The sequence below is a fragment of the Phoenix dactylifera genome, chromosome 18 (assembly GCF_051530095.1).
Source record: "Phoenix dactylifera cultivar Ajwa chromosome 18, Ajwa_hap1_PhDact_Kaust_v1.1, whole genome shotgun sequence".
Classification (NCBI taxonomy): domain Eukaryota; kingdom Viridiplantae; phylum Streptophyta; class Magnoliopsida; order Arecales; family Arecaceae; genus Phoenix; species Phoenix dactylifera.
Window position 1 is genome coordinate 17,664,102 of NC_143207.1, and position 12,665 is coordinate 17,676,766.

General features: G+C 41.8%; 1 protein-coding gene across 2 annotated transcripts; it reads left to right on the forward strand.

The window, feature by feature from the left end:
• The first annotated feature begins 6,742 nt into the window (after positions 1–6,742).
• LOC103714450 (BTB/POZ and TAZ domain-containing protein 1-like) lies at positions 6,743–9,619 on the forward strand. Of its 2 annotated transcripts, none has more exons than XM_008801702.5 (5): positions 6,743–6,962; positions 7,175–7,308; positions 8,033–8,348; positions 8,775–9,088; positions 9,183–9,619. In XM_008801702.5, exons 1-5 carry the CDS (start codon positions 6,834–6,836, stop codon positions 9,337–9,339), a joined length of 1,050 nt encoding a protein of 349 aa, XP_008799924.4. In that variant the 5' UTR covers positions 6,743–6,833; the 3' UTR covers positions 9,340–9,619. The 2 variants fall into 2 exon arrangements, with proteins under 2 accessions (XP_008799924.4, XP_088570428.2); XM_088714302.2 differs by having other exon boundaries at positions 6,766–6,962; positions 7,105–7,308.
• Positions 9,620–12,665: the final 3,046 nt, after the last annotated feature.

A 12,665-nucleotide genomic window follows, 5' to 3' on the forward strand; every position in this document is an offset into this window, starting at 1 on the left:
GCTCATCATTGCCACGGCGTTCGGCTGCGCGCGCGCCTGCGCACAGCCCCATTTGGTCTCGGCGAGGTTTGCCGCATCCGGCCCGTCCGCACGCGTTGCTCGCGCGCCATCCGTCCAAGCCGTCCATCGCGCGCACGGCCTGACCTATGTTGCGCGCCAGGCCAACCCCATGCCAACTCTATGTGCGCGCCCTGCGCGCGCCTGGCCTTGGCACGGCCAGACTTCGACGCTCCAGCCCGTGCACAGGCCAGCGCCGGCCTTTGGCCACTCGCGTGTGCTCCGCTGCACACTTCCTCGCTCTTCCCGACCGTGCGCCCATTGCCACGGCCTGCGCATGGCAGAGCCTGCGCACGCCCCGCGCGCGCCAAAGCCAGGGGTGTGACAATCCTCCCCCGGCGGAAGAAGTCGACGCCCTCGTCGACGCTCCCCTCAAGGCAACCCGGATGGTGGACCACCGCCTCATGTCGCCTCGCCTGTCCGCGGCCTTTGCCCACACCTTCGGTCCCATACCCGAAAGTGGGGTCAAGCCCGCGGCCTTGGACCCTTCTTCCGGTCCCATACCCGGAAGATCGTCCAAGTCCACCATCGAGGACTCCTCCTCATGGCCGGCCCCTCCGCTCTACTGCGCGACACACGCGCAGCCTGCCCGCTCGCCCGCCCTGGGCGCACGTTGGGCCTGGCCTGCCTGCTGGCCGACGGGCCTGCACCACACCCGGCAGCCCCCTGCGCGCCTCGACCTGCTGCTGTGGCCAAGAACCCGTGCGCACACATCCTCGCTCTGCCCGGTCGTGCGCCCATTGCCACGGCCTGTGCATGGCAGAGCCCGCGCACGCCCCGCGCGCGCCAAAGCCAAGGGTGTGACACCCGACCTCCTGTACCCGCCAACGACCTCTCTACGTGCTCGGCCTCGCCAATGGCTGCAACCATGTGCATGCCCATGCTCTCCTATGTGGTCGTACATTGCAATGCTACTACGCCACGCTTCACTAGCTGGTCAACGACAGTCAAAGTATGGCTCCGTGACTGCTCTGGCCATGCCCTGCTACGACTGTCAACATCTTACCGTTCTCAGGAACGGGGGACACCGCACGCCACCGTCCAGCTCTAGATGTGCGCTATTCGGCTAAGAACCATTCCTCCTCATGATGAAGCCGGACAATGCCTCCGCCATCTGGGCCTCTCCATCGGAACTATAAATAACCCCGTCAAGTAACCCCAAAGGGGACTCTCTCTCTCTCTCTCTCGAGAAAAATCAAATATACACCTCCCTAACTTGATCGTCGGAGGGTTCTCACCGGAAATACCGGTGAGGCTTTGTGCAGATACACCAGCATGCGAGTGGCGAATCTTGCTTTCTTCCCTGACACCTCAGCATCCCTTGACTCCTCCGGCGTGGTCACTCTCGGGTCAGATTTGAACCAACATGTGGTATCATGAAAGAAGATCAATCATCTTTTCGCATGAAATATATAATCTGTGCACATGTTTTAAGATATATCAACATACTTTTTATCTTGAATGTGTATCCTTGTCTCATATACACTTGATTTGTATTCTTCTTTGAGTGGTAGCCAGTTCCACCTTTTTCTTTTTTAATGGTAACTGTATTGCTTGGAATGCAAAAACTAGAATGTTGTCACACACGCTCGTATCAATCAAGAGCCTCTACCACTGCAGAGCTTACTTGGGTATCTTTTATTATCTTTGGAGACATTGGTGTTTAATTATTGGATCATCCACATATTTTATTTTGCGACAATATCAATTAACAGATCGAGCCCGGCTACCACCATGTTTGTGAGAGTCTCATTTGCACTTTTGGTGACTCGTTTCATTTTCTCAAATCACCTTACGGATACACTTAAATGCCCTTCTATGTCAAGATATATTATAGAGTTTATAAGCCAAACCAGGACTCATTCCTCGATTAAATGTGAGAGGGGGTATTAGTAAAATCATATATGATCGATAGGATATAAAGGAGTAATTCTGAAAGATTTTTGGACGCAATAATCATTCCTAATCAATCTCACATATCAAAAGGATAAGCAAAATTTGAATTTTGATGGCCGGCTAGAATAGCTTTGCCCAACGGTCAACGCAATTTACTTAGGCCCGGTCTTGACGCGGCATTCTGGTTTACCGGGTTACCTTTTTAAGTCCAAACCCGATCCATACTAGGACTTTGGGCTGGGCCTCAAATTTCCTAATCAGTTCTTAATCTTCTAAAAATAACAAAAAAAACTTAAAAATATTTTAAAAATACTAAATATGTATAATTAAATATTTTCAACAACCTACGATATGTCTCTTATCCTATTAAGTTCACATAACAACAAAAGTTATCAATTAAGTACATAAATACATCAAATATAAACAAACAACACAAGCAAAAAAAAAAAAATCAGACCAGTCTGTGGTTGGGCTGGGCTTTAATCTTTAGATTGGATCGTTTATTTTTCCAGGCCTCCCTGCCTGCCGGGCTTAAAATCTTGGCGTAGGCCTCCCAAAAGCGCCTCAGGTTTCAATGGGTCGGGCGGGCTACCCGGCCCACAAACAGATCTAAATGAACCAAATCCCACCATGATGCTTGTAAACGTGTTATATATATATGTAGTCTCCAGGCGCAGAGAATCAAAACTTTCGACAAGTTTTTGTTTTGGTTTTTTCTATTTCAAACACCATTTTAGGCTGTATATGGTTCTTGCATAAAGCCAAATAAATGGGTAATTGTGGACTTGTACTATCTTCTTTTCGTAGAAGGACTTGTTCTATTGAACACCAGAAGGATTCCCTCAGCCCAAAGAGAACTATTTTGCTCAAAGGAAAACTAAAATGCATCAATCTCAGAGAGGACAAGACACATATCAAACTCTAGTTTGAGAAAACATAAGATCTGTGGAAGAAATGATCTATACTCACTTATGAACAACATTCGCTTTAGCACCTCTCCCTTCAGCAACAGTTCAAAATATTTCTATTACACCAATGAGAGCGATATCATCGATACATGCTAGATGAGACCCTAACCTAAATTGCTCGAAACTTTGAAGTTTTTCGATACTTTCTGAAGTAGAATGAACCGGTGACTTGGTGGTTTGAATGCGTTTCGCCATCTCTTGGATGTTGCTTTTCTTGCAATTTTGATCAAGACCTTGACCATAATTATAACTATATTCAACTTACTTTGTTGCGGATTAATCTCCTTGGCAGATAATCTTCATAGTGATCGAGACATTTTAGAAAACGATGTATGAATTTGTGGTGTATGTTCAAAATTCATGTCTTCTAGTGGCTTGTGGACTGTGAAAACAAAATCCAAGGTTGACATGAATATGGAATAGCTTGAGTATCTTGAATCAAGCTGGGTCACTGGATTTGGCTTCATGGGCCCTGTAGTATTGTTGAACTGTTGATAACAACTAGCTGCTGTGCTTGCATCCGCTGCCAAGCTAGATAGTTTCTTTCAAAAGAGGACACTTAAGCATTAATTCAAACATTTGTCCTATGCTGACTTGATCATCTTTTAATGTGCATAAGTTCCATTATTAAATATTTTTTTAAGTTTTCGACATCATATTTCAGACAAGTTAGGTACAAGCAAACCGTAAGCAACCCCATGCCTAAACAAGTCCCTTCCAATAGACCTACAGATCATAAACTTTATTATTATTATTACTACTACTATTTTAAAGCAGAGGATTCAATTGATGTACATGACATATTTCCGCATTGGCTAACATTATTAAGAGTAGTTATTGGTTGGACCAGATCGATCTTATGCACAATGGCAAAGAAAAAAGTGTAAGAGTCCTTATACACATTTATGCATGCTGCTTTATCATTGAATCGGCTCACCAACTCAATGGTGGATCTAGTCCGATTAAAAATTATACCGCTATTAGGGTCAACTATAGTTTATGAAACAAAAATTAGCATGAGGGGCACATTGGCCACATTCTTTTCCCCCCTTATTTTTTTTCCCTCCTTTCTTTTGGCTGATGAAATCATTGGCTACTTCTGAATAAGTCCATGCTAATGAAATTTCGTGCAAATCTTTCCATGGTTCCCATTCAATGGCTGGTGCATGCTGTCATGACCTGATTGAAACAAATGTGTCACAGAATTTTTCCAGACATATACCAAAAACAAGGAGACCAAAAGGTGGAGACCACAAAGGGACAGTTGGATCTGGGGCAGGGAGATATGGTGTGGGTATTATTTGGATGATTCCTTTCATTTTAGGCTATTGTATTAAGCTGCTTTCTCTTGATTTACAATTATATATTCTTTTGTGGGTACCTCTCTAGAGAGTGACACACATAGAGAGATGAGTGAAATCTGGGGAAAAAAATCCAGCAAGCTCTAACCTTGACATAAAAAAGACTTTCTTTACTTTTCTATAGTTGGTCCTCTTTGGATTTTCCTTTCTTTTATCCCACGTATCTAAACATTTTCATTAAACATTTCTTTTGCAAATTAATTTAATGTAATAAGTACAGTCCCTGACTTCAACTTTTGTGGGTGCACCCTTTTTTTGTTATTTATTTTAGGAAAATTTCAAGTTCACTTTTTTTTGTCTGAAAAGGTGTAAGATGTTAGCCAATAATATTGTATTTATTTAGATAGAGATTATATAAAGACACATATAAAGTGGATACTCATGTTTCCATTTCTTCCATTAGAGAATGCTCTTTGAGGTGTTAAACCAAACATAATTCAGCAATGATGTGAACAAATCCTATCACTGTCAGGCAGAGAACATGGTCGCATAAGTAAACAAAAAACATCTTCACATAACTTTCACCATGCTTTGGAATATATATATATATATATATATATATATATATATATATATATATATATATATATATATATATATATATATATATATATATATATATATATATATATATATATATATATATATATATATATAAGTAAATAATTTTTTTGTATTCCTCAATATCTTCTAATTATTTATAGGTTTCAAAAAATCTAATCATGCATGCATCTGGAAATACAACCCCTTTTTTTTCAATGCCGATAAATTTGACCAATCGAAGTTACTTAATTTCCACCGTTCGCTTTGTTTATTTGCATCAATTAATATACGCCGCTCACAACCATGAAACAATTTAAGAGGACTAGAAGAGAAGTATGAAGCTTCTTAAATGAAAAATTGATTACTTAAAGGTCGCTAACTATGAAGATTCTTAAAGGACAAATTCTTTACTTGAAGGTGTTGATGCAAAAGTGAAATTTAAGTTGTAGGAAACATGCATGATGATATCATGGATACATGACACTGTTATGTTTAGTTAAAGAATTAAATCCTATCCCTTGAGGTGGAATGGAAAAACCAATTCCTTTGGTCGCATGCAAGGGAGCAGAATTTAACTGTTGGTGAATGAAACCTGCTTCTTAGATTTTAATTCCACTAGGCTAATTTGGTTTTCCAAAATTGGTCGATGAGATGTTTATAAAATGGGGAGAGCTCCAGTTGGACCTATCTGCTTTACGCTATTAGCCATGAACAATCAATCGATTGTATCTTTTTGGAGGTCCAAGTAAGAAAGATCATAACAATGAATGGCAGTACTTAACCTGTTTAACTTAATTCAATTCATCATATATTTTGTTGAGTTTCTTATTTAATAAAATAATTAGATTTGAATTTAAACTTTTGACCTATTTAATAAATAAGTTTTAATTTGGCTTAATTGCCGCTTCTAATAGTGACGCCAGAAAACAGCTCATCGAAGAACCATTTGCAAGGCCTTAGCAAAAAAAAAAAAAAAAAAAAAACCACATGTAATGTAATTCACATTTTTCTCTTCTGGCCATCTCACAGTATTTTCAAATTTTGATCCCTACAATAACCAAACAAGTCATAAAATTTCAACTTTAAACTTCAGAAAAACACTTTAAAAAGAAAAATATAAACCCAGATTCCACGTGGAACAGCAGCAAATGACAGTGCACGAGTGCATCCTGTATCATAACAACGTGGATTGTATTAGTTGCCACGTAGGATGTATCATCATAACGTGGATTGTATTAGTTGCCACGTAGGATGACCCGGGAGACCCGTCGCATCCTCATCCACAACAGCCCAGCTCCCATGCAATTTGCCACGTAGAATGACGTGGGAGGGACCCGGTCCCATTCTCATCCACAACAGCCCAGCTCCCATGCAACTTGCCACGTAGAATGCTTGCCATATACAACAAGTTGCATGAGAGGTGAGCTGAGTGCATCCTGCATCATCCCATGCAACTTGCCACGTGGAATGCTTACTATATACAACAAGTTGCATGGGAGGTGAGCTGTTCAGGATGAGGATGAGGATGGGACACGATCGCCTACATCATCATGTCCGAATTTGGACGGGTGAGAGACGCTTCGCTCACCCAAGAGCTAGTTAACCCTAAACCATTTAGGCCTTCTATTGAGGGGGTGTGGTGTTTTCTATACTGTGCGTGTATTTCGAAAAGTAAATAGAGCTGCTAATTAAATTATTTTTTTAATTATTTTATAAATATTTTATTGGCTGTTCTTGTCTGTGTAGTATTGTTTGAACTACTGGTTAAAAAAAAAATCCGCGCCCCTCCATCCGTCACGTCAGCAATGAAATCATATTTAATCATTTTAAATATTATTTGAAAATATCTTTTTTTTATTATTTTTACCAAATTCTGGCCCTTTTCCTTTTTCCCCGCCTCCGCGGCTATATATATTACAGGGGAGCGAGGGAGGGCGGCTGCGTTCCCCTAAAATATTGGGCCAAAGTCTCGAGAAGAAGAGAGGATACGAAGGGAGGCGAGGAAGAAATGAGGGTTTCGATGGATCCGACTGGGTTCCGGCGGTGGCTGGAGGCGGGACGCGAGGATATCCCCGCCGCCGACGTCCAGATCATAACCTCCGGCGGCCGGAGCATCCCCGCCCACTCCGCAGTTCTGGTACATGTCTCCATCTATCTTTTCATCGGTCTCTCCCTCTCTCTCTCTCTCTATCCTGTTTTTGTTTTCCGGTGATCTTGAGATCTGAGACTGAGAGGGCGAAATCCGTTGCCGGATCTGCATCCATTCTGTTGTTGTTCAGCTGTAGCCTCTCTTACTGATTGAAATCTTTGTTATTTTACGGGATTTGGTGGTGGATCGAAACTCGGAAGGCATCGGTATCGCCAGTGTTGGAGGGCATGCTGGATCGGCCACGGCAGCGAGGGAATTCGACTAAATCGATCCCCATTCTTGGAGTTCCTTGCGATGCCGTTCTCGCCTTCCTCCGATTCCTCTACTCCGCCAGGTTTGCTCAATTTTCCTTTTTTTTTCTCCACAAGAAAAACAAAACAGAACCGAAATCTCCTGAATGTAATATAAAAACAGTTACTTCGTAAAGAAAAAAAAATATTGCATCATTCTCTGCTTTCCGACGAAGTTGTATCATTCAAAGCTCACGAAGCCTCTCTTCCCTACCCCGGCCGTGTTCTGTGGGTCCATAGAGGCGGCAACAGCCCAAAAATTTCGGCTTCCGATATTTTTTGTGATTCAGGGATCAGGTGCAACCGTGCAAGGGTGATATTTTTTGGTTCTTACAGCCTTTCCGGAGGCGCAGGACACGTGTCTTTTGCAGCCCAGTTAATTGTTTACATACAGCTTGCGGAAGGACGCATGTCATGTATGCCAGCTAGACTTGGAATAAGCGATCGGGCCGTCCGCTTGCGACGCGCTGGGCCCCAATCTCCCTCTTCCCGGCGGCGAGCTTCTCGTGCCATCCTCTTGCTTTGGCTCTTTTAGATTTTTTTAAGCTTTTATTTTAATCAAATAAATGCCCGTGTTCGTCGATGGGCCCCGTATGTCGACGAAACGGTCCAAATATAACCTCGTGGTCCTCGGGGAATCCATATCAACCGTTCATTTATTCTTCTGACCCCCTTTATAATAATTATAATAACAGTTTGGGAAAAAAACGTGCGGTGGTGGTGGTGGGTGTAATGGACGGATGGGATTGATCGATTAATCGATGGCAGGTGCGATGCTGGGGCGGAGTCGGGGGAGCTGGGGAAGTACGGGATGCATCTCCTGGTGCTGTCGCACGTGTTCCAGGTGAGTTGGCTGAAGCGCGCGTGCGAGGCGGGGCTGGCGCGGCGGCTCGCTGCGGAGGGCGTCGTGGACGTGCTTCAGCTGGCCCGGGAGTGCGACGCGCCCTGGCTCTATCTGCGTTGCATGAAGCTTCTGGCGAAGGACTTCGCCGCCGTCGAGCAGACCGAGGCCTGGCGATTTCTCCAAGCTCACGACCCCTGGCTCGAGCTCGAAATCCTCCAATTCCTCCAAGAAGCCGACCTGGTAATTATTTATCCTGCTATCAAAACGACCGTTGCAAAGCTTAAGCTTATAAATTTATTTATATATTTTATATTTTATTATATTTTTTTCACACGAGCTAGAATTCAGAATTTCTGCTTTAATACCACATTAAAATTACCATTTATCTCAAAAACTTGAGCAGATAGGATATAGATTTATTTATAAATTTTATATTTTTCTACAACTCGTAACTACGTCCGTGTTTGGCTGGCGTCTTTTGTCTGCACGCGGTGGTTGATGTTGACTGTTACGGTTGTTAGGCATGGGGCTGGCCAGTTGTTGCCAGCCTGGACCTGACCAACTGAAAAAATCCAATTCGACACTAACGGACCCAATCTGGCTACCACAAGCCTAGCTCAAAGCCGGCGTCTGATGTCGTATTTCGTTTTGTTTTTAACTTGGCAGCGGCGGAGACGGCGGCGGAGGAAGAAGGAGGAGCAGGGGGTGTACATGGAGCTGAGCGAGGCGATGGAGTGCCTGCAGCACATCTTCACGGAGGGATGCACGGAGGTGGGGCCCTACGACCAGGAGCCCCGCCGGTTCCCATGCGCCCGCTTCGCCACCTGCCGCGGCATCCAGCATCTCATCCGCCACTTCGCCGCCTGCGACCTCCGCCGGCACCGGCGCAGCTGCCCCCGGTGCAAGCGCATGTGGCAGCTCCTCCGCCTCCACTCCTCCATCTGCGACCGGCCCGACCCTTGCAATGTCCCCCTCTGCACGTGAGCAACCCGCCGACTACTTGCTCGATCGTCTGTTTTGCTACCTGTTCGACTTTATTTTGACTGCTCCATTGTCCCTCTGTCTTGGCTGCAGGCAATTCAGGCTTAAGTCCCAGCAGATGGAAGGAAGAGAAGAGGATGGGAAGTGGAGGCTTCTGGCCAAGAAGGTGGCCGCGGCCAGAGTTATGTCCTCCTTGACCAAGAGGAAAAGGGAGGAACAGCTTCATGAATCGTTTGGATGGTCGCTGTAGAGACTCTGACTAATCTTTTTTCCTTTTTATAATTTTATGTCCTACGTTCTTTTCCGTTAGAAAAGAATAAAGAGGTGTGTTCTGCATTCTATGAGCCTCCTCCTTTTATTCTTTTATTTTCTTTATTTATTCAGCTTCTTATGTGCAAAGGTTTGACTTGGAAGAGGTCGTTGCCGTGCTGTATTTGAAGTAGGCTCATTTTTGCGTCTCTTGGAAATTTCCAACTTGACCATAATTTTGTACAATCTTGCAAGAATGAAATTTTAGGTTAACTAAGAAATGCGACATAATTTCGATTAAGACTTCAACAAAGGGCCATTAAAGTCCGCGGGCCAGTTGAAAATTCCTGAATGTGATACGTGGGAGGCCATCAGATTCATGCTTGGTCTTGGTGCAGTGCGGAGTGTTTATCAGATTATGCATGCATGTCATAGCCGTCTATACTGCATTCATGCCTACTGTAAAGTGAATTTTTATCAATGAAAAAAATGGGGATCTTAAGTTTTTTGAATGATTCATTGATATGATCTTCTACGGCAAATACTTGATAGGCTTTCTTTGAGAAGGCATCTGTTTTGCATGTTAGGGCCCTTTTAAGAAGAAAAAAATATTTTGTCACGTTGCATGCCATCTGTTCAAGAGAATCCAGATTTTCACACTGGTGTTTTGACTTTTGACGTATTCCTTGATATATCTTTTGCTTACGGCATACGCGGAGTAAGATTTGAAAATTTTCTTCTACAAATGGTTTAGATCGGTCAAATTCTGTCTTCAACACATGGATCACCATTCCTTCGTGGAAATGAATGCAGGATTTTTTTTAAAAAAAAGAAAAATCAAACCTGTTCTGAGTAGCCTCCATATTTTGTTCCAAGTTGGATAAGTGTTTTTTAAAACCTGACTGAGATGAATTATAGGTAGGGCTGCAAATTAATTGGTTGGGTCGGACTGGGAGTCTGGGACATGCTTGATCTCAATCCAACCCAATTTAATGTACATGTCTTTATATTGGAATCTGATCAATCTAGTAGAAGATCGGTTTGGATTGGCCAAATCTATGAAAAATATTTTAGACTCGATAGGCTATTTGGATATTATCGGGGTCATGAATGATTTAGATCCAATCCAAAATATTTCGATCATCAAGTCTAGATCTATATTTACTTACTCATAAGATTTGATAAAGAAAATTTTGTTCTTACTTATGAATAAATTAATATTTATCGACTGCAGTATGCTTCAAGAATTTAATAATCTAAAAAGCTGGCCTTTCTTGATGTAGCGAAATTAATTTGAGCACTTTTCTCTTAATAGAAAAAAAAAGAAAAAAATGACTGGGATTACTTTCTTCGGATTAGTTCCGGTCAAGTTAGGTCCAGTAACTAATAAGTAGGTCTAAAATAAACTCAACTCAGGTTAGGTTAGGCCAGGTCAAAGTTTATAATATCCAGACTCGACTGAAAATGTGGGAGGGGTTTAATATTTCAACCCGACCCATGCCACAAGTCTTCAAAAATGGGTTGGCTTGGGTCATAGGTCAAATTAACCTATTTGCAGCCTTAATTATAGATTCCATTATCCCTAATATAAACTACTATCTTACACATAAATAAGTTAGTAGTGGACACATAATAGGAGCTAGTTTTGCTTTCTTGTTAGCTCGCTTTCTTTATTTAACGTAGGTAAGTGCTGTAATGTTTCAGCTAGAAAAGTTCACAATAGGCAGAGAGATTGCATCCCTATCCGCCATACTTTATGCATGAAATATTGGTATTGTCGTGAATCAAGTAAACACGTTTGGTTCATAACACCTGACTAAATTGCAGAATTTATCTTCTGTGGACATGGACCGGCATAATCATGGAGCCTGTCTCCTGGAGGTTTCCAAGATGGATTCTGGGAAACTCTTAAAATTTTTGACTGGTCCTGAAACTTTTTAGTCCATGGCGCTCGACTAAATTTCCAGAACTTGTCTTCCGCGGACATGGACCGGCATAATGATGGAGTCTGTCCCCCAATTTCTAAAAGGTTGAAAACTATTACCATTTTTTATGCATTTCGTGTACCATCGGGATTGAAATTAGAATAGAATGACCACATTCATCGGTGAGTTTCATTCCTCGATAACATAATTTTAGAAATTACGTAACAACCTATATCAGCCCATATTAGTTTTCTTTATATTTTTTCTTATTAGCTTGATCCTATATGAGTCGGTATTATTCTCTTTTGTTAGCATGATCTTGTTAGAGTGATTTTAAGAATCATATAACAACTTGTATTAGCGAGTATTATTTTTTTTTTTAGCATGATCTTATATCAGCTTGTATTATTTTTCTTATATAATGTTGGTTCACGAGTATATATGATCCCTAAGATTTACCGAATATAATAGAACAGAAAAATAAAATTATTTTTCTCTTTCTCTTTTTTTCTTACTTTTCTCTTCTTCTACAAATATTCTAATAATTATCATTTTTTATTCATTTCGTTTACGACGAGAATCGAAATTAGAATAAAATTGAAATAAAAAAATAAAAAGACCATATTCCTCGATATGGTTTAATTTGTGATTGAAATCGAAATTAGAATTGAATTTGAATAATAAAAATGAGTTCAAATTGAATTTTAGAGGATTAACATATTTCTATTTTTCTCAAAAATTGAAATAAAGATAAGACACTTTCCACCCCAATAGCCGGAATAAAAGTCACTCTTTTTGTTTCCATTCCCAAAAAGATGCTGCATGGTAGTTGCCCTGCTCACGAAGAACATCCTTAAGCCATGAGTAGTTTGGCTTCATCCCTTAGAGCTGTCTTCTCAAATGCTGAATAAGGAGTAAAGCTGGCTTGTTCATTGCCAATAATAAGTGCTGAAAAAGACTATGACAGCCAAAGTTAGTGATCTTATCACGAGATATGCAAGAGGCTACCTTTTTATGAAAAGAACATAAAACAAGACCCCCAAAGTCTACTTTTTTCTGATCATGAATAGTAGCTCTAACTATTTGCTTGTTGTGGACTTTGACCCTGCAGAACCTGAGAAGAATATAGTCCACATTTTTTTATGGCAGACAGATGAGCTGATGCAGTGTTAGAAATCAAGAAGACATGGAAGCTTGAATTGGGACACATAACTAATTCTCTGATACATCTTATATTAATCTTTGGACAAGACGTCATATGGCCCATATTTTTCAATTATTTCTTAGCAAGGAAGATTGTGTGAAGTGGACCAAGAACTTGTTCCCTTTCTTTTTCTCCTGTGGCATTCAAAGGCTACCTCCAATTGGACTGCTCACCACGCAATTGAAATCAATACATTAA

Coding starts and splice junctions, on each gene's coding strand:
- LOC103714450 (XM_008801702.5), top strand. CDS start 6,834: ATGAGGGTTTCGATGGATCCGACTGGGTTCCGGCGGTGGCTGGAGGCG. Junction 6,963..7,174: donor CCGCCCACTCCGCAGTTCTG/GTACATGTCTCC, acceptor GAAACTCGGAAG/GCATCGGTATCGCCAGTGTT. Junction 7,309..8,032: donor CGATTCCTCTACTCCGCCAG/GTTTGCTCAATT, acceptor AATCGATGGCAG/GTGCGATGCTGGGGCGGAGT.